The 20330-nt window shown below is 40.3% G+C and overlaps 1 protein-coding gene across 1 annotated transcript; it reads right to left on the bottom strand.

Moving 5' to 3' along the window:
- Nucleotides 1-60: 60 nt before the first annotated feature.
- GPN1 (GPN-loop GTPase 1) lies at nucleotides 61-20298 on the bottom strand. The gene is made up of 14 exons (XM_032391567.1): nucleotides 19979-20298; nucleotides 19192-19285; nucleotides 16613-16652; nucleotides 15753-15819; nucleotides 15018-15055; nucleotides 13311-13389; nucleotides 13005-13099; nucleotides 12008-12053; nucleotides 11234-11380; nucleotides 10049-10131; nucleotides 8364-8403; nucleotides 7431-7521; nucleotides 2986-3093; nucleotides 61-1553 (listed from the first exon to the last, which is right to left on the bottom strand). Exons 1-14 carry the CDS (start codon nucleotides 20228-20230, stop codon nucleotides 1471-1473), a joined length of 1263 nt encoding a protein of 420 aa, XP_032247458.1. The 5' UTR covers nucleotides 20231-20298; the 3' UTR covers nucleotides 61-1470.
- Between the last annotated feature and the right edge of the window lie 32 nt (nucleotides 20299-20330).

Below are 20330 nucleotides of genomic sequence, written 5' to 3'. Positions count from 1 at the left end.
GGAAGTATTCAAAGCACTAAGGGGAAAAACCAAGTATGTTCAGAGTCTTGCTTTGCAAGATGGTTTCCTCTTGAACAGGTTCAAATTTTTAAAACTAGTGGCTTCTAGGTATAGAATATTGAAATTAATATCTATAAGTATATAATCTATAGGTGCAGAACACTGAAATTAATACTTAATGGTAAAATAAAATACTTTTTAGAATATTTACATTGGAGAATAGGCACCAGATGGTCAAGGTTAGGTACTCTGATAAAGCAGGTCATTTTAAGATACCTGAGATTCTCCTGGCCTGGAACTGTCACAGGCTATTTTAGCTAGAGCAGTTCTCAAACTTAACATCATGGGAATTCCCTGACGGACTTACTAAAACAGATTTCTAGGTCCCACTCCCACAGTTTCTGATTCAGGTCTTAAGTGTTGTGTTTTTAACAATTTTCCAGGTCATGCTGATGCTTCTGGTCCAGTGATCATACTTGAGAACCGCTGAATTGGAGTACAGATTAGGCATGGATAAAATTCCTTAAGAGAAATACACTATGTTTTAAGATACTGTGACGAATGTGGAAGGTTTGCCTTACCAAAGCTATTATATATGGAATGTGCACCTTACCCAAATCCATGGTCTTTGAATAAATCACAAAGGATACTTCGCCTTAAAGTATAATAGAAACGGTGCCTAGCTCTGTACCTGGTTACTTGGTATATGTACATGGGAGACTTTAGTAAACATCCCCTCTTTACTGAGACAGGTTTGGACATGTGGCTTTAAACCTCTGTGTTGAATAGAAGCGAACCTACTTGCAATTACATAATTTTCTTATTTGAAATTATGACAGGCAGGCTTACAACAAAGTTAAAATTAAGAACACTTTATCCAAGTCATCATCCAAAGCAGGATTCTTATTCATTAGTCATATGTTTTGCTCACTTTCTTCAATGAACCTGTTGTCCTATAGTGAGTTACCCCCGTGTGAGGCACACTTTGTACCCAAGATTGATTGGTTGCCAAGGAGACTCCACTGCCACCCTGGGCAAGCTCATGTTTCCACTCCCTTTCGGCTAAAAAGAGGGGAACTCATGGTACAGGGTCAAGGGCAAGATGCTGGGAAAGTAGAATACAGATCCAACCTGACAGAGATTTGAAGTGAAAAGTTCTTGCTGTTCCATCCATCAGCAGCAAAAGTACTTGAGTTCAAATGATAAAACTTGAAGCTTTAGGCTTGAAGGGTTATCAGCATCCAAGAATAGTCAGAATATCCTTCCTTGCATAAATCCAAGGGACAGGCCAAGGGGAACCTGCATCTACCTGCCAGGTCCAATGGTTTTCTATCCCTGGCTGCATCTAAGTCAAATTTCCCTATAAGAAAAACTCTGCTAACTCTGAACAAAATTGTCCTTTATAGTAGCCCCCAATCAGAGGTTAGGATAGTTCCTTCACAGAGTTCCAAAATTCTGGACTTCGAGAAACTACTTGTTTCTCTTCCAATACTGTGCCATTGATTCTTGCATAAAATTCTGGAATGCTGGCTCTTCACGGCTTTCCTCCGTAACTACAAGGAAAAAAAGGTCAAGTCTTTTTAACTTTCCCATTAGACAGATTAGAGCTGCTGTCACCAATCCATGAGAAATAGTACTCTGCTTCTAATAAACTACGTGTTCACTCCTCACAATGAGGAAATATCTCCCAGAAGCATGCTCTATTTATCATGTTGCCCAAAATTTACAGTTTCTTTCACCTGTAAATGTGGAGAATATCTTCCTCATAGAGTAACTAAAATGAGGTCCCACTCCTAGGTATTTTTAACCAAGAAAAACATATAGAGAAACTTTATTCATAATAACTAAAATCTGGAAACAACCCTAATGGCAATCAGCTGATGAATGGACAAACAACTTGTGGTAAAAGCCACATCATGGAATATTATTCAATAAAAAGAACATACTTCTGATACATGGATGGATTGCAAAAGCATTACACGGACTGAAAAAAAGTTAAATCCAAAAAGCTAAATACTGTGATCCTAATTATACAACATTCTGGAAAAAGCAAAATTATAGGAACAGAAATCAGATTAGTGATTGCCAAAAACTAAGTGTGCGGGAAGGGGACTGAATAAAAACAAGCATGAGGAACTGGACTATGATGGCTGTTACAAGTGCATATATATTTGTTAAAACTCATCAAACTAGGGGCACCTGGGTGGCTCAGTCGTTAAGCGTCTGCCTTCGGCTCAGGTCATGATCCCAGAGTCCTGGGATCGAGCCCCACATCAGACTCCCTGCTCAGCAGGAAGCCTGCTTCTCCCTCTTCCACTCCCTCTCTTGCTGTGTTCCCTCTCTCGCTGTGTCTCTGTCAAATAAATAAAAATCTTTTAAAAAAAAAAAAAAAAAGGTGAGCTTTACTGTTTGTAAATTATACCTCAATAAATCTGAGTCAATGAGGCAGTTTAGATGTTAGCATCCGGCACACTGGATGGTAAAGAGAGGTTTGCTCTCGGTCATAGCTAGAACCAAAAAGCGTTGTTTCAAGAAACAGATTCTGTTCACAGTACATAAAACTATGCCAGGTGGAACCCTTTTGGGTTTCCAGAGCCATTCTGTCCTCAGTGTTACAGTCCCTTCTAACTGGTTTCGGTCTGCTGAGGCCTCCTTATGCATTCTTCCCCGCCCCCCACCTCATGTATTTTTAAAACAGTAATTACACGAAACAAAAATCCTGGATTTCTCAAATTGAGTTAGGACCTAAAGATGAGAAGACAAGAGACTAACAAAAAGCCTGTAATGAGCTCAATATTAACCATTCAGTAGAAAGGCCAGGAACTCAATATATGGAACTCTTTCCCGCTGCTGTATCGGCTGCCATCTTTCTCTCCCCTATCACTGGCTGCATCTATATGGTTTCTCTCAACAAGAAAGCTCCTGAGCAAACAATGTGGGGATAAGCAGCTACTCTTCTCATGAGCCACCTCAGCCACCTCTCACCTCTGTGATCAATATCATCAGTATCACTGTCTGCTTCCTCATCCTCTTCATCCAAAGTTCCCCGAGTCAGGATCAAGTCAGAAGGGTCAAGTGCAGGAGATAAGCTGTCTACGGAGAAAACACCTGTCAGTAGCATGTCATGAACCTATGTCTCCTCAAAAAGGTGATTTTGATTCAGTAACTATGATTATAAATTAGCAGGATGAAAATGCTCATGATAAATATAAATGCTGACTCTTACCTCTTCTAAACGTATTATTGTTAATACCACTTAACATTTTTACAGTAGTGTAGTTCACAAAATGCTTTCAGGATCCCAGAAACCCAAAAGGTGCTATTTTTAAGCTGAGGAAAATAATTCCCAGGTATCTTGTCCTGATAGTAACATCATTTGTTTTAGTAGCTCACAGCTTAGAAGAGGCTATAGGGGCGCCTGGGTGGCTCAGTTGGTTAAGCGACTGCCTTCGGCACAGGTCATGATCCTGGAGTCCCGGGATCGAGTCCCACATCGGGCTCCCTGCTCAGCAGGGAGTCTGCTTCTCCCTCTGACCCTCCTCTCTCTCATGCTCTCTGTCTCTCATTCTCTCTCTCGCAAATAAATAAAATCTTAAAAAAAAAAAAAAAAAAAAAAAGAAGAGGCTATAGTTTTTCCTATGAAGACTAAAGGTATCTGAGCAGATGCAGTGTGTGATGAGTCAGCATAAAAGTGTAGAGTACTAAGGAATATTCCTGGTGGAAATTTAAGTTCTGAGGGTCTGAAGAGAATAGATGGTGAAATGACAGAGAGTAAAGGAGCCAGGATATTATTCAAGAAAAAGAGGGAGGGAGGAAAATGGGAAACTGAATATACTAATAGAGGCAAATTCCCTACTCGGGGAAACTGAACAAGGGCTAAGTGCCAATCAAAGTCGAATCACTTCATTCCTGTGCAGGGAATTCAGCCTGCAAGGGTTGGACTCAGAACCTAAAGCGATGCCCAGTATCCTGGAGCCACGGGAGGACATGACCACTCTCTTCAGGAGCCTAGCTGGAGAGAAGTCAGCTGGGGATGGAGGAGGCCAACAGTGGCAACATCAAGGGGCACAAATCTCAAGGGGACTGTGGCCCTGAAGAAGGATGGTGACATGGCGTGCTAACAGTCAGTGCTTAAGTCTGTGCCCAGCTATACTTGTGATTTTCCCCAAATAATTTACTGCAAGTCCCCAACCTTTAACAGGTTATCTGAGTATGGAAGACCTTTTGCAGCAGATTTAACATTTGCTACTTCACATATTCTTGAGTGATGAGCACAGAAATTTATGTCACTGGGGTGCACAACAAAGACAGCCAGGTGAGTTCACATAACTGGTAAACCCCGCCAGTTTCTAGCATCTCCCCGCTCCAAGTGGCTTTGCTGTTGTCTACTGAAGATACAGCAAAAGCTTTCGTGAACAGAACTTCATTCCTTTAAAGGCCAGTCCATCCATAAGTGTGGGTGGGTGGGGGCGCATAGATACTAAATACGAGCACCAACCTAGAAACCCCTAAGAATCAATGACAAAATTAATTCAAACAATAAGAAAATTCAGGGGCACCTGGGTGGCTCAGTCGGTTGAGCAACCGATTCTTGGTTTCGGCTCAGGTCATGATCTCATGGGTCACAGGATCGAGCCCCACACTGGGCTCCTCACTCAGCACAGAGTCTGCTTCCAATTCTTTCTCTCTTCCTCATCCTCCCCCTCTGCCGCTCCCACCCCACGCGTGTACTCTCTCAAATAAATAAATCTTTAAAAAATATTAAAAAAGAAATTCAGTAAAGTAGCAAAATAAAAAGACTAATATATGGAAATGAAAAGCCTTCATATACACAAACATAACCAGTTAGAAGATACAGTGGTTCAGAAAATCCCATTTTCAACACTAACAAAGAAGATAAAATACTTGGAAAATTTTAACAAAAACTATGCAAAAACCACAAGGAAAAACTCCTGAAAAATACAAAAGTACACTTAAAAATATAAACATATTCCTTATTCTTGGATAGAGAGATTCAACATGAGTCTGCAGTTCACCCTATATTAATGTACATAATGCAATACCGATAAAAATACCAAAAAGTTTTTTTAGCAAACTAAATAAGTTGATGCTAAAGTTCATGTGGAAAAACAAACATGCAAGAATAGCCACGGAAACACTAAAAAAGAAAAATATGAAAAGGGACTAGCCATGGCAGACATTAAAACATAATCTATAAAGGCCCTACGTAATTATAACAGTGTGGTACAGACAAATAGACAGTCCAGAAGAATAAAATGGGAAGTCCAAAAATATACCCAAGTACACATGGAACTTTAGTATACCATGTAGGTAGCATCTCAGATCGCTGGGGCAAAGGTAGACTTTTTGAGAAACAGTGCAGGTACAACTTTATGAAAAAGGTAACACAGACCTATACTTTACACCATACCCAGGAATAAACTCTAAATGGATCAGAGATCTAAATACAGAAAATGAGGGGCACCTGGGTGGCTCAGTTGGTTAAGCCTCTGACTCTTGGTTTCGGCTCAGGTCATGATCTCAGGGTCATGAGATCAAGGCCCACTTTGGGCTTCGTGCTTAGTGCAGAGCCTGTTGGAGATTCTTTCCCCTCCCTCTCCTTCCCCCTCTGTTCCTCCCCTCTGCTGGGATAACTAGCACGTTCTCTCTCTCAAATAAATAAATAAAAATCTTTAAATGTAGACAGTGGGGTGACTGGGTGGCTCAGTGGGTTAAGCGTCTGCATTCAGCTCAGGTCATGGTCCCATGGTCCTGGGACTGAGTCCCACATTGGGTTCCCTGCTCAGTGGGAAGTCTGCTTCTCCTTCTCCCTTTGCCCCTTCCCCCAACTCATGTTCTCTCACTCACTCTCTCTCAAATAAATAAATAATAAATATAATGAAACCATACAAGTACTACAATAAAACATGAGTAAATTCCTCTTTAACACAGCATAGATAAGGGATTCCCAATTATGAATCAAAATCCAGATGCAGTAAAAGAGAAGGCAAGTAAATTTGATTACATCAAAACAAAAACTTTCACCTGGCAAAATAACACCATGGACAAAGTCAAAAAACAAGTGACAAACAGAGAGAAAATATTTCTAACAGGCATCACAGAAAAATGGATACTATCCCTATTACATTAATGGATACTAAAACTAGTGGGTAAACATGTGAAAATTAGAAGGATATGCATATGGTCTCAAAGCATCACCCAAAAAAAGACTTACTATAAAGGGAGAAAGAACTTTACAATGAAAAACCTGGCAGACACCACTTTAAGCAAGTAATCAAAATTAACATCACCTATGATGGACAAATCTACATCGTGGGCCTCGGATGTTATGCATGGAAAAATCACAACTTCACTTCTGTAAAGTGCTGCCACCAATGAGCCGCCTGAACTGAGGGAGCGTCAGATAAACCCAAACTGAGGAACATTCTATCAATTATCTGTCTCATACACTTCAGAATTGTCACTACCATGAAATACAAAGAAAAACAAAGGAACCATTCCAGATTAAAGGAGAACAAGAGTCAAGATAACTCAATGCAATGCAGATCCAGGATTTTCTCCTGCTACACAGGGCAAATGGCTACATCTAAATAAGGAACACATCAGACAACAGTTATCAGAGTTAGTTTCCTAATTTTTAGTAATGAGCTTATATAAAATAATACCCTTGTTTTTAGGAAATAATACACTCAAATATTCAAGGATAATATTCAAGAGTAAGTCTATAACTTATTCTTAAATGATTTTGAAAAAAGGAATATATATTTTGTTTATAAATGTATTTATATGCTTATATATAAGTCATACATAATGAGAAAAAGAAAAAGAATGAAGTAAATGTGGTAGAATGTTAACATTTTGCGAATCTGGTTGAATGGTATATAGTAATTCTTATACTAGCCACACAATTTTTCTGTTAATCTGAAAGCAGGTCAAAATAAACAGGAAAAAAAAAAAACGCAGGGGTTGGAGAGTAAAAAGTATTTAAGAAAATTGTAGGTGGGGGGACGGGGTAATTGGGTGATGGGCGTGAAGGAAGGCACTTGATGTAATGAGCACTGGGTGTTGTATGCAACTAATGAATCACTAACAATACACTGTATGTTAACTAAATTTTTTTTAAAAAATATTTAAGAAAATAGAGAAGATATCAAGTATCTTGCCAAAGTAAAGCAAAAACTACCTGAAGAGGAAGAAATCAAAGTGGTATAGTTATATACAAGTTTCAGGAGTTTACCTTTCCAAATCACACACAAAGTAAATGTGATATAAAAAATAAATAGATACATCAATCTCAAACACCACTTTATCTTTATCCTTTTCTCTCTCTTAAATATAAGATTCTCCCTGCTCAGTGGAAGTGGGCATATCCTCCTTTTCGTTCCTAACACCAAGAGACCCTCCAATACCTGTGGCAGTCCCTGTGTCCAAGGCTACAGAGCCCAGATCTTTCCGAAGGCGTTCCAGTTGTTCCTTCTGCTGCTGGCTCTGTGCACTGGCCTGTACATACAGAGAAAAAGATCTTCATATTAAAGAAGGAGTCCTAGGGGCACCTGGGTGGCTCTGGCAGTTAAGCGTCCAACTCTTGATTTTGGCTCAGGTCATGATCTCAGGGTCACTGAGTGTGGAGCCTGCCTAAGATTCTCTCTCTCCCTCCACCCTCTCCCCCACCCCGCACTAACGCACTCACTCTCTCTCCAAAATAAATAAAATAAAATCTTAAAAAAAAAAAAAAGAGCCCCAAGTTAGATGCCAGACTTCTAACAAGAGATGACTAAATATACAAATACTAGAGGCTCTTTAGACACTGAGGCAGGTAAGAAACACTGAGGCAGATACAGAAACACCAAGCAGTGTGGGCCCAGAGGAGCACAAGTTCAGACTAGAGGGCTCTGTAGACAGAATTAGAGGTTTCAGAAACTGGATACAACACATCAAAAGAACCCTCAAGCAGACATAGCAGTGGTAAGGGGCCCAATGCAGCTGAAGAGGGCAGGCCAAGTGATTATTTGGAATAAGCACTGTGAACCACCTCTTTTTCTTAAAATTCTATAACCAGTCCTTAAATGAGCCTCGGGAGTAGGAGAGGGGTGGGGCCCAAGAAGTGCTTAGCAAATGTAACAGGAAAAATCAGATTTAAAAAACTTCAAATAAAGAGAAGAAAAATAATTAAGGGGCCCTTCTGCATCTAGACAGCACACATACAAATTTACTAATTTAAATAACAAACATCTAAAACATACACTGATAGCCAAAACAAAGGATTTATGGCAGGAGGATTAGTGCATGGTTTGAAGTTATATTTTAGTGGCCCAAAATACACAAATAGCCTCCTCTCTTACCACTGACTTCTTCAGACGTTCATATTCAGGACGATACTCCCTGGAAAGAGAAAACACTTTCTAAATTCCTTTATTTAATAATCTGTCCTACCCACCCCCACATCACTTCTATTTTCCTAGGTCCCTGACAATAACAGAAGACCTTACTTCACTGAACATTATATGTAACAAGTCTTAGTCACGGAGATTATACCCCTATGGAATTAAAAGTCAAGGTGCTTGCCCCCACCCTGAAACCAGCAAAGAGACAAAAGACTGCTGGCCTGGAAAGATTAACTCTAGAATCCATGACTCACGAGCTCATCATTTGTTTGGATAAAACTAAGATGAATAAAAGAAGGGAGCCTGGGGTGCCTGGGTGGCTCAGTCAGTTAAGCGTCTGCCTTCGCCTCAGGTCAAGATCTCAGGGTCCTGGGATCAAGCCCCACATTGGGCTCCCTGCTCAGCGGGGAGCTTGCTTCCTTCCTCTCCCTCCGCCCCTCCCTCTGCTTGTGTGTTTGTGCGCGCGCTCTCTGTCAAATAAATTTTTTAAAAAAGGGAGGCCTGTTGGGCTCAGGAAGCCCAATATGTAATTATGTGGCTTATCTGGGCAGTTACAAAAGGATACAGAAGGGTCTATCCTAAGACTTTGGTAACACACAGAAAGACCCCTTGTCTGATGAATCAAAATCAAAATAATGTGTCTAAAAACCACCATGTGGTTGTTAGAATCTTGCTAAGTATGAAGCCAAAGGAACATGCTAGTAAGTGGCCAATTATCATGCCACCAGCCCAAGGAAAGTGCTCTGATTACACTTTCCTGTAAGTGAACAGAACTCCAGTATTAACCATGATTACAGTAATAACCACCATTTATCATGAAGTGTGCTTGCTATGTGTCAGCAATCGTGCTAGGTGCTTGGATATATTTTCTCAAATAATGCTCACAACAACCTTAACAATAAATGCTATTATCCCTGATCTACAAATGATGAAAACTTGCTAAGGCCACTCATTTATTCAGTGGAGAAAATAGAAATCCAACCCATGTCTGTCTGACTCCAAAGTCTATGTTCTTATTTTTTTTTTTTTTTAAATTTTTTTTATTGTTATGTTAATCCCCGTACATTACATCATTAGTTTTAGATATAGTGTTCCATGATTCATTGTTTGTGCATAACACCCAGTGCTCCATGTAGAACGTGCCCTCCTCAATACCCATCACCAGGCTAACCCATCCTCCCACCCCCCTAAAGTCTATGTTCTTAATCCAGGGTCAGCCAATGTGGCAAACAGGCCAAATCATGTCTATTTTTGTATATAAAGTTTTATTGGAACACAGCCATGCCCATTCATTTGCAAATTGTTTATGGATGCTTTTGCCCTACAATGACAGTTAAGCAGTTGCAACAAAGATCGTATGGCCCACAAAAGCCTAAAATATTTACTATCTGGCTTTTTACAAAAAGTCTGAAGACTCCTGCTCTTAATCATTCAATACAGCGAAGGTTTTATACTCCTATTTTTAAAAAAGGTTAATGGGGACTTGTTATCCCTAAGTGTACACATACAGATCCAGTACACATACACATGGCAAACATAATACCTATACTATGAAAACCAAAATGCTTTGCTGACAAAACTGCTACCATATCAGATTGTACGTTACTAAAAATGTCATCAACAGGATTTTCCTTTATCCTCACCTTTCATATTCTTCCGCAGCACTGGTGACTTGCATGAAGAGTTCATCTAAGCCTGTACCCAGAACAGCAGACACACCCACCACCTGTCAAAAGCATCAGTACCACTGAGGAAACTGTATATTTTTAAATGGTGTACATTACTTTGTTCAAATATCATAAAATCTTCATAAAAGTTGTTTAGATACTTCAAGAAGTCTCTGACAAAGAGTGAAGCCAAAACAAAACAGCACACATACTCAAAAGCCACGGAAAGATGTCTATGGAAAAGAGAGGACTAGAAAAAAAAGAGTTAGGAGAAACACGTAGCAAGACTTGTCATCTATTCCCTGTCAAATCCAACCACTGTTTTCTATAAAAATTAGTATCGCAATGCCTTTGCTTGGGCAATTACCATCCTCCCTGCCACCCCAACACACTTTTGCTTATATAAATTGTACCCTTCCTGGGTGCCTGGGTGGCTCAGTCGGTTAAGCGTCTGCCTTCGGCTCAGGTCGTGATCCCAGGGTCCTGGGATAGGGTCCTGCATTGGGCTCCCTGCTCAGCGGGAAGTCTGCTTCTCTCTCTGCCCCTCTCCCCCCCTCGTGTGCACGCTTTTTCTCTCGCACGCGCATACACACACACAAAAGTAAATAAAATCTTTAAAAAAATAAAAAATAAATTGTACCCTTCCTTCAAAGCATACCTCTAATGCTATATCCTCCAAAATCCTTCATTTCAAGAGTGATCTGCCCCTTACCAGCATGAGCCTCAACCTCCAATCTTCGTAAGGTCCTTAGCACAATATATCATGTTTCAATTCTGTGTGTAGCCCTCTCTTCAAACTAAACCATAAACTCTGAAGGTAGGGTCTTTACCTTATTTATCTTTTTTAAGTAATCTCAGTGCCCAAAGTGGGGCTCAAACTCACGACCCTGAGATTAAGAGCCAGCCATATGTTCTAGTGACTGAGCCAGCCAGGCGCCCCTACCTTATTTATCTTTTAAACCTCCAGTTTTAAAACTGGACAACAACACGCAAAAGAATGAAAAAAAAAACAACCATAAAACTCCCATTTTTGTAAGTAATGCTTAAATGCCTTTTTTATGAAGGTAACGAACTTCTTTTCTAAGATAGGTTCAAAACCAGCCCTATGGATTAAGAGATTGTCTGAAGGGACTGTCAGCATAAGGAGAGGAGAAAGTTTACCCTAAGTGAGCTGTAAAATTCATCTAACACCAGGCTCATTGAACGAGTCAGGTTACTGACGTATGTAGTCTCTTGATTCAAGGCATCTTGGAAAGCCTCAAAATCTTGCATCCATTCCACTGCAAAGCTGTGATCAATGATGTCAGTCTGTACCAGAGAGAAGTCAACTATTAGCAACCAGAGATGTGCTTAGATATCAAACATCGAAAAAATTTTAATTAAGTGGCGGCAACAAAGCAATTATTCATGTATGTTCTCTCTGCTTTCGCCATTTCCTCCTCCACTACAACAAACCATAAAGGGCCAAGACTACTGTAAATAATGAAATGAAGATACATGTTCTCTTGGTTGAAGCAGACCCTTCACTATCCACTGCCAAGTGACCATGGCGACAGTAGATGCCAGCATATTCCAGGCTCTGAAGTCATGTAGTCTCTTGAATCCTAGCTGTCAACCCAACAACAGTGACGTTTTCTGTTTTAATTGTGACTGCCAATAAACTAGCAGCCCCTCCCCCATATACAATGCAATTCTGAGGGATAACCTATACACTACGGTTGAGGGGCTACTCTATCTAGTTTAAAAATACTTTGATGAGAGCCACTGATAAATATTCATGCAATCTGATTCAATCTTTCTGCTACAAGTGCTCATGACTTTGTTTCAGATAAGTCTGAATCTGTTCTCCGACAGGTGAAAATCCTCACCTACCCAAACCTTCCAATAACACAAGGTTCTGATGAAAAAGAAATACTGAAGGAAGGATCCACTTACTTTATTCATAACCACAATGAAAGGCAGCTTGGTTTTGTACAAGATGCTGAAAATCAAATATCAAGACACTATTAGTAAAAACACTTAAGCTCCTGCTTGCCCAGTGTCAGTCTGTGGGAACTGAGTAAAGAGAAGTGGAATGGGTTCAGACTCCACATATACGTATCCATTCTCACACAGCCCTCAGTTTCCTCTCCCAAGAGGAAAAACCAGCACCTACCCTCAAGCAAACAACACACACACATTCTCTCTCTTTCTTGGAGTAATAATGCTTTGATACTGATCTTGTTTTTTGTGTATGCTTTTTTTGTAGGGTTGTTTTTACCAAATAACTGTCTTTTAAATAATAAATATGGAAACAAAAAACACTATCAATCATCAGATTTCTATTTGGACTAGAATTTCCTGAATCTAACAAGAAGGGATCCCCCTAGTCATATGAGAAGGCACAAATGCTGGCGATGGCTTTTGTGTACACCCCAAGTAAATTCTCTCACATTTAATAATAGTTCGCCTTGTTCCTATGTCTACTGCGCTCACATACCCTAGTGAGGCATGTCCTTCTGTCCCCAATGACACCAAGCTGGGGCAAACTTGTGCTTTGTGGAATTATAGATAAATCTCTTTATTCATAAGCTCTCACATTATAATTTAACTCTACATGTCATAACACAGAAAAGGAGCATTTAGACCAGAGGGCTCTATTCTATTTAGACTTGTTTCATTCAACTGGGAGCAACTACCAAAAGGTTCATATTCATACACGACCTGTTTCTATAACAAGCAAGGGAGGAAGATGAGAAGCTGCTCATAGAGAATGCCAGCACATGTGTCTCTTTTCTCTTCTAACCTCTCCCCAGCTCACAACTACTAAACTGAGGGGCACATCTGAATGAGCACAAATCCAGGTTGGTAAGTACTCGGGACTCAAATACAAAAGAGAAAAGAAGAGGCCTCCTCCCTTGATGTAATAGCATGCCCACCAGCAATCAATTACCTGCAGGCATAGAGCATATTGGACATGAAGGTCACTGGGTTGGTACTTCTTGATGTGTCCATTACATAAATGACAACTGTTGGAAATGAGGATGCCTAAAGCCACAAAATAATCACAGCCTTAGTCAAAGGGCTCATGACCTATCCCCAAACTCTTTTCCCACCTTCCTTAGCAAGGGAGAACCGCCTTTGGCAGGGTGTACAGAGCTTCCACAACTCCCTCCCATATAAGGTCCCATGCAATAAAAAGATGCTTAACCAGTCTAGCTCTCTAGTTACTCTCAGTAACCAGACCTACAGTACTCACCAGGGCCTCCGTGATGATTGTCCCAGAAGCTGACCACGTGAACACCTCAATCTGTCCAGGTGTGTCAATCAAGACATATCTGTGTCAAAAACGACCATTAAAGAAGTATTACACTTGTGTAATGCTGAAAGATATTCCAGCACACAAAACACTGAACATCTGGTTATCCAAGATTGGAACCTCTTCACACTGTCAAGTCTAATTTCCTCCCACTGCCCTTAAAACATATACCACGTTCCCCTGGGCTTTGTTCAATGTCCAATACTCACGCTACCAGGCAGGAGCAGCAGTCCACAAACTGCTGCAAATGATCACAGAGAAACTGTGATAGTTTTAGAAACACACTGCATTAAAGATGAGAGATAAAACGAGAAAGCAAATCTCTTGGGAAACCATCTGGTCTCTTGGGGTGGAGGTGGGGGTGAAGGTGGATGAGGGGAAGGAGGAATAGAGAGATAGGGGAGTAATAGCTAAATACAGGGTTTCTTCTTGAGGTGATGGAAATGTTCTAAAAGTGACTGTAGCTATGGTTGCACAATTCTGTGAATATACCAAAAGCCAACAGACACTTTAAATGGTATATGAATTATATCTAAATAAAGCTGTTTTTAAAAACGAGCAGAAAATTTTGGATAGACATTTCTCCAAATATATACCAATGCCCAAAAAGTACATAAAATGATGTTTAACATCTTTAATCACTGAGGAAATATAAATCAAATCTGATACCACAATGAGACACCACTTCACACCCACTGACATGGCTATAACCAAAAACAAGGACAACAAGTATTGGCGAGGGTGTGGACCAGGACCCCTCAGACGATGCTGGTGAGAATGTAAAATGGTGCAGCCACCCGGAGCTGGGGTAGGAAGGGAGAGTAACAGGAACTGCTAATGAGTATGGAGTTTCTTTTGAGGATGAAGAGAAAGTTCTGGAATTAGATAGTGGTGATCAGTGCATAACTTTACAAATATACTAAAAACCACTATACTGTATACTTAAAAATTAGAGTGGACCTTTGGTACATGAATTTATATCTCAATAAAGCTGTTATTTTTTTTTTAAACTACCTCTAGTAGTTATTTATAAAAACATTTTTGTTAAACACCTTATCTATCCATCCTTCTATGTATATATGCATGGAAACATGTGGAATGAGTCACTGATAGTAATAATGGCAATAATACATATAATATTATATAATAATACTATATGTTATACATTATAAAATAATGTAACACAATATAATAGTAATAATGATGATTGTTACTTCTACTGAGAATCAGGGTGAAATAGTTTCATCTTTTAAATATTATACATGGTTTTAATTCTCTAAAATTCTTTTTAAGATTTATTTTTAAACAAGGGTTAGTAAGATGTTTCAGAGATCTTAATGCCAACAAATGTGGTTTTCCCAAGAGAAGGCAGGTAGACAACTAAATTTGGACAAAGTCTCAAAAATACCTCCTAGGAAGCCATGGGCATATATGACAGGATTGGGGGCAGGATACTATTAAATTTAGATCTTCACCGTATATCACCTTAATGGGTTGTTTGTTTTTTTTTTTTTTGCCCACTTTTTTCTTTTCACTTCTAATGGTTTCATCTCAATCTACACCCTTTCAGAGTTTGACGGTATGCTGAAATCCTCGAAACATGTCAACTACAGAGTAATAAATTGGTGTTAAACTGAAATCACTTACTTAGATATGTTCTGGGCCTTCTCAATAAATTTCATCACCTAAAAGAAAAAGATGCCAATTACAACAGGATCCATTTTCAACACAAAAATCACCCTTTCCGGGGTGGCCTGCCTTATAGGCACTATCAACTATTCAATCTCTGTGTTCTCAATTTAGGACACCAACTAATAAACTCAATGAACTAAAGAAACAGAGCCACACCAGCAGCACTGCAACACGCCGGAGTATACCGCAAGGTCCTAAGAAGCTAAAGACGATCTGTCACTGTCGGGACTTATCTCTTGGTGCTTCAGTAAAATGTTAACAGCCTGTCTCACGGAGTGATATCAGGGTAAAAAAATCAGTGATTACAAAACACTCTTATGGACATAGGTGACAGAGAGAAACTTAAACAGTGACAATTATTTGTCACACGTAAAAAGCCCCATTATCTTTCCATTCCATGCCTGCTAGCCCATCCCACTCCCCAACCCTCCATTCCATCCTCAAGGTGACACTACAAGCCAAGATCAAGAAAAGAACCTGGATTTTTGTTTTATTGGCTGTCACAATGTTAAATGTGAAGTGTCTCACAACATTGATCATCCTGTCATAACCTCCTCTGTCTCCCAAAATGCTTACTTATTTTCTATGTATATCCAGGTTTATTGCTCTTTCTCAATGTGAGCAAGCTAAGGCATTTAAAAGTCACAGGTTTTTACACAGCCATGCCTATAAAAGTAAAGACAGACATACCTGATCAAATCTGGTAGCAAAGAGATTGAGTGACGTCACTATACCACCATTGGGCCCAAGTCCATACCTGGACACTAAGCTGAGGATTTAAATTACTTACAGATCAACTTAGATGATGAAATTCACACTTAGGATATCATTCACACAAACAGCATTATAACATTAGTGTTCCATGAATGGATACTGGCAGCTAATCCTTGACATACCACACAACCTTAACCTCACAAGGAATTTTCATTATCCTCGTTCCTTTATCATGTTGGGGATGCCGAGGCAAAATGAAGAAATTAAAGTGACCAAAATGTAACAGACAGATGCATCTGGCAGTGACAGCTTAATAGCATTAGCCATTAAGATCATCTGAAAATATCATTAAGATATCACACTCCTTGCTCTGATCCTCACTGGTCAATCAAACTGCTGATTAGAATTAGTCTATCCACCTAGACCCACCTATACGGAAAGTACACATTTCATGCAGCAATGTACTAAGAGTTGATCCTACTTCTGAGTTTCCCAGTGTCAGAGGAGGTGGTAGCCTCCAAGGTGACACTACTTTATGGGACCAGGCACAGCACCAGCTAGCCTCTCACTCTCTATGCTCTCCAATTATAATAGCCTGTAGTCTGGGAAGATGGTAAGAAAACTGAAACCACAAGCTGAAACAGTATTTCTAATCACCTATAATACCTCTTCTCACATTCATCTTTCCATCCTCCTAATTAAATTACTTTAAAGCAATTAAATGCTTTTGCTAGTATATTTCACAAAGAAATGGAAAAATACTCTCAAAGCCACAAAAAACAGATAGTAACTAGTCAGGGATGAGTCAGCAGCGAAGCAGATGCAGAAAAGGATACTGTTTCATGACTTCTTTATACTTCACAGTGTCACGAATATCTGGGGGGAGGCGGGAGGAAGAATTCATTGGAATTTAACAGACAGAAACAATATAGTTGAGACCCTCCACCTATAATATCCTCAGACAACGGGCCTCTCAAGTCATCCCTGCTTCCCCTGAGGAAAAAAAAATAAGTTTCTCTTTTGGTATCTCACTTACTTTTCAAATCTGTTTTCTAAATTTTTAAGCTAAGGTCACTGAACTGTGACAGGGGAAAAAAAAAACAAGATCGTGAAGAGAAGAACAGGGCAGAAGATGCCCTGCAAGTACCTTCTCACCCAGCAAGAAGCTGAAACCAACCATTCAGACTTCTCTTGTCTGCATTCTCTTCTACTAATTCCCCCAGTTTCACACTGGTTTCCTTCCTTACAAAAGACAGCGGGGAAGTAACCCATGAAAAATGTTAGCTAGGAGCTCAGAAGTTATGGTAGAAATGGTCTGAGACAAGGAGAAAAGTTTTTTTTTTTTAAGTAATGTGGCCAAGCTGGGTTTTGGGGGTTTTTTTGAGATTTTTTTTTTTTTTTTAACTTACTTCAAAGAGAGAGAGAGCGTGTGCACACATGCATGAGCAGGGGAAGGAGCAGAGAGGGAGGGAGAGGGAAGGGGAAAGAATCTCAAGCAGACTCCCCACTGAGCTGGAGCCCAATTCGGGGCTCAATCTCATGACCCTGAGATCATGATCTGAGCTGAAACCAAGAGTTGGACACTTAACCGACTGAGCTACCCAGGCGCCCCAAGAGAAAAGTTTTGTACAACTTTAATACCTTATCAGTGACCATACACATAGAAAAAAGGCAGCTAAAAAAAAATGCAGAATTGTTGAATCACTATATTGTACACCTGAAACTAATATAACATTGTATGTTAACTATACTGGAATTAAACTAAAAATAAAAGAAAGAAAAGAAAAAGGGAGATGAATCAAGAAAAAAGTTTATTTCTTACTAACTGCCTACTGGTAACAAAGGTAATACAGACATGATTTTTCAAAAGGAATTAATACATCCAGTAATATCTAACTAAACCTGTCTACCAGCCTGTAGACCCCACCAACTATTAGAATTCCATCTTTTTTTTTAATTTAGGTATAACTGACATACAGTATCTTACCAGTTTCAGGTTTACATCATAATGATTCGATATTTTTATATATTTCAAAATGATCTCCACAATAAGTGTGGTTACCATGTTACCATACAAAGTTATTATATTATTGACTATATTCCCTATGCTGTACGTTATATCCCCATGACTTACAGTGTACCTAGACGTTTGTACCTCTTAATCCCCTTCACCTATTTCACTCGCCTCCCAACTCCTCCCTGCTCTGGTAACCAACAGTTTGTTTCCTGTATCTACGAGTCTGTTTCTGTTTTGTTTTGTTTTTTAGGTTCCACATATAAGTAAAATCATAAGGTATTTGTCTTTCTCTGTCTTGGCTTATTTCACTTAACATAACACCCTCTAGGTCCATCCATGTTGTCCCAAATGGTAAGACTTCATTCTTTTTTATGGCTGAGTAATTTTCCATGGTTTATATATACCACATCTTCTTTATCCAGTCATCTATCAACAGAAGTCCATCCTTTAAATGAGAAGATACCAACTTTTTCCCAAACTCTTCCCAAAATGATCTCTGCTTCTTAACAAGGTTTTCCTTTATTAGTATGATTGGGGTACAAGCAGCTTAACAGGATTAAGAAGAGACAAAGAGGGAGAGGATTAGCACAGTGACAGGCAGGAAATCAGGAGGCCCCTGTATCCTATCAAGAACCATGACAGTGAATCATATCCACTCTTAATTTTTTTCACAGTCACAGATCCTCTGAAAGTCTGATGATAACTGGAAACCTCTCCCCAAAGCAATGCATATATGCATATATATACACATTTTCCCATGTAACTTTGCGAGTGGAAGAAAGGTTCCTATAGATCAGTAAGTGAACTACCACACAAGAACTCTTAAACTCTAAACTTTTGAGAAAAGAAACTAAACAAAAAAGGTTTATGTATCAGAGCCTGCTGAAGGTTTTATGACCTTGAGGTGAGAGGACTGACTTTCTGTCACTTCATTATCCCAAATAACAATAGCCTGATACTCTCTGGTCAGAAAGAGGGGAGAGATAACAGTGAGAGGTAAGGAAATAAACTTACTTAGGGAAAGGAGTAAACAAAGAAAATGTGAATAAGGGAGAAGGCTTGTTTAGAGATTCTAGGAAATTCAAGGAAAATGAAAGTAGTTTAGAAAAATGAAAATGAGGGGCACCTGGGTGGCTCAGTCAGTTAAGCGTCTGCCTTCGGCTCAGGGCATGATCCCAGAGTCCTGGTATGGAGTGGGAATGGGGCTCCCTGCTCAGCAGGAAGTCTGCTTCTTCCTCTGCCTCTGCCCCTCCCCCTGCTCCTTCTCTCTCTCTCAAATAAATAAATAAAATCTTAAAAAAAAAGAAAAAAATGAAAGCATTAAAGACTGGTGGGCTGGAAACTTTCCATTTTCTGAGGGACTTCACACAATTTACACAGTTCTTACAATTTACTCACCAATATTGGCAGGAAAGGGTACTTCATGTACAGCTGGGTCCAGATTAATCACATAAGGTGGAGAGCCTTGGCTATGTAGATGTCCAGTAAGCCTCTGCAGAGATATGAGAAGAGGGATGGAGTGAGACAAAGAGGGAATAAGGGGCCAAGATTCCTGTATCGATCATACCTGAAGACTCCTACACTTCCATTTCCCTCGACCTGAAATATTCGTCCCCAATATCCACCTCCAACATTCAATTCTCATAAATGCTAATTCTTCTTTATCACCCGTCTAAGAGAGTCTCCCCTACTCTCGATCACTTATTTACCTGATTTGTGTGAGGTTTTTTCTATCACTCCCATTAAAATATTAGCTCCCAAAAGCGGGAACCTCGTCAAATTCAATCTCTGTATCTCCAGTGCTTGAAACATAAGAGCTGCGCAAGAAAAAATTCTTTAGTAATCTACACCAAAAGCCTGTATGCTAGCACTGTATTAATTGCCAGTTACATGTAAGCCTCTGCCTTCGAGGAGTCGGCAGTTTTACCGGTTAAGACAATTCCGGAACAACGTGGTAAGTTGTACCAAATATGAACTGAGGGTGCGAAGAAGAGCGCCCTAAGTAAACCAGGCTAGAGTCCAAAAAGGCTAGCCTAAGAAGGAACCGGTGTTGCTGGGAAGTACCTTAAAGCCACACGCGGGTCCCCTCCAACTCTCCTGAGACCCCCTCCCGTTCTCCCTGGCCTTCCGCCCACCACTGACAACCTCTCGCGTGCACCTACTACGCCCGCGCCGTGTACGTCACCTGTACAAAGGTGGTTTTCCCAGATCCCGCCATTCCCAACACTAACAGACAAACTGAGGGCCGAGGACCCCCCGAAGCCTGCAATGCAGCTGCCTCTGCGGGCGCCGCCATCTTTCTCCTGGCTCCGCCCCCTCTACCATAGAGACGCCGCGTGCCTAGAGAGGCTGAGGTGACGCTCGGGGCCGCGAGAGAGGATAGAACCCAACTAGCGCTAAAGGGGAAGACGAAGGGGCGGGCCGGGCGCCAGAGCATCCTAGCCTCCCAGCCAACTAGCGACAGTGGCAGGGAAATGGAGGGCTAGAGAGGGCCAGGAAAAGGGACACTCACCGTCGTAGGGGAGGGCCTGGGAGGG

This window comes from Phoca vitulina, unplaced genomic scaffold (assembly GCF_004348235.1).
Source record: "Phoca vitulina isolate PV1807 unplaced genomic scaffold, GSC_HSeal_1.0 scaffold63, whole genome shotgun sequence".
Classification (NCBI taxonomy): domain Eukaryota; kingdom Metazoa; phylum Chordata; class Mammalia; order Carnivora; family Phocidae; genus Phoca; species Phoca vitulina.
This window is presented reverse-complemented; position numbering and strand designations above follow the sequence as displayed.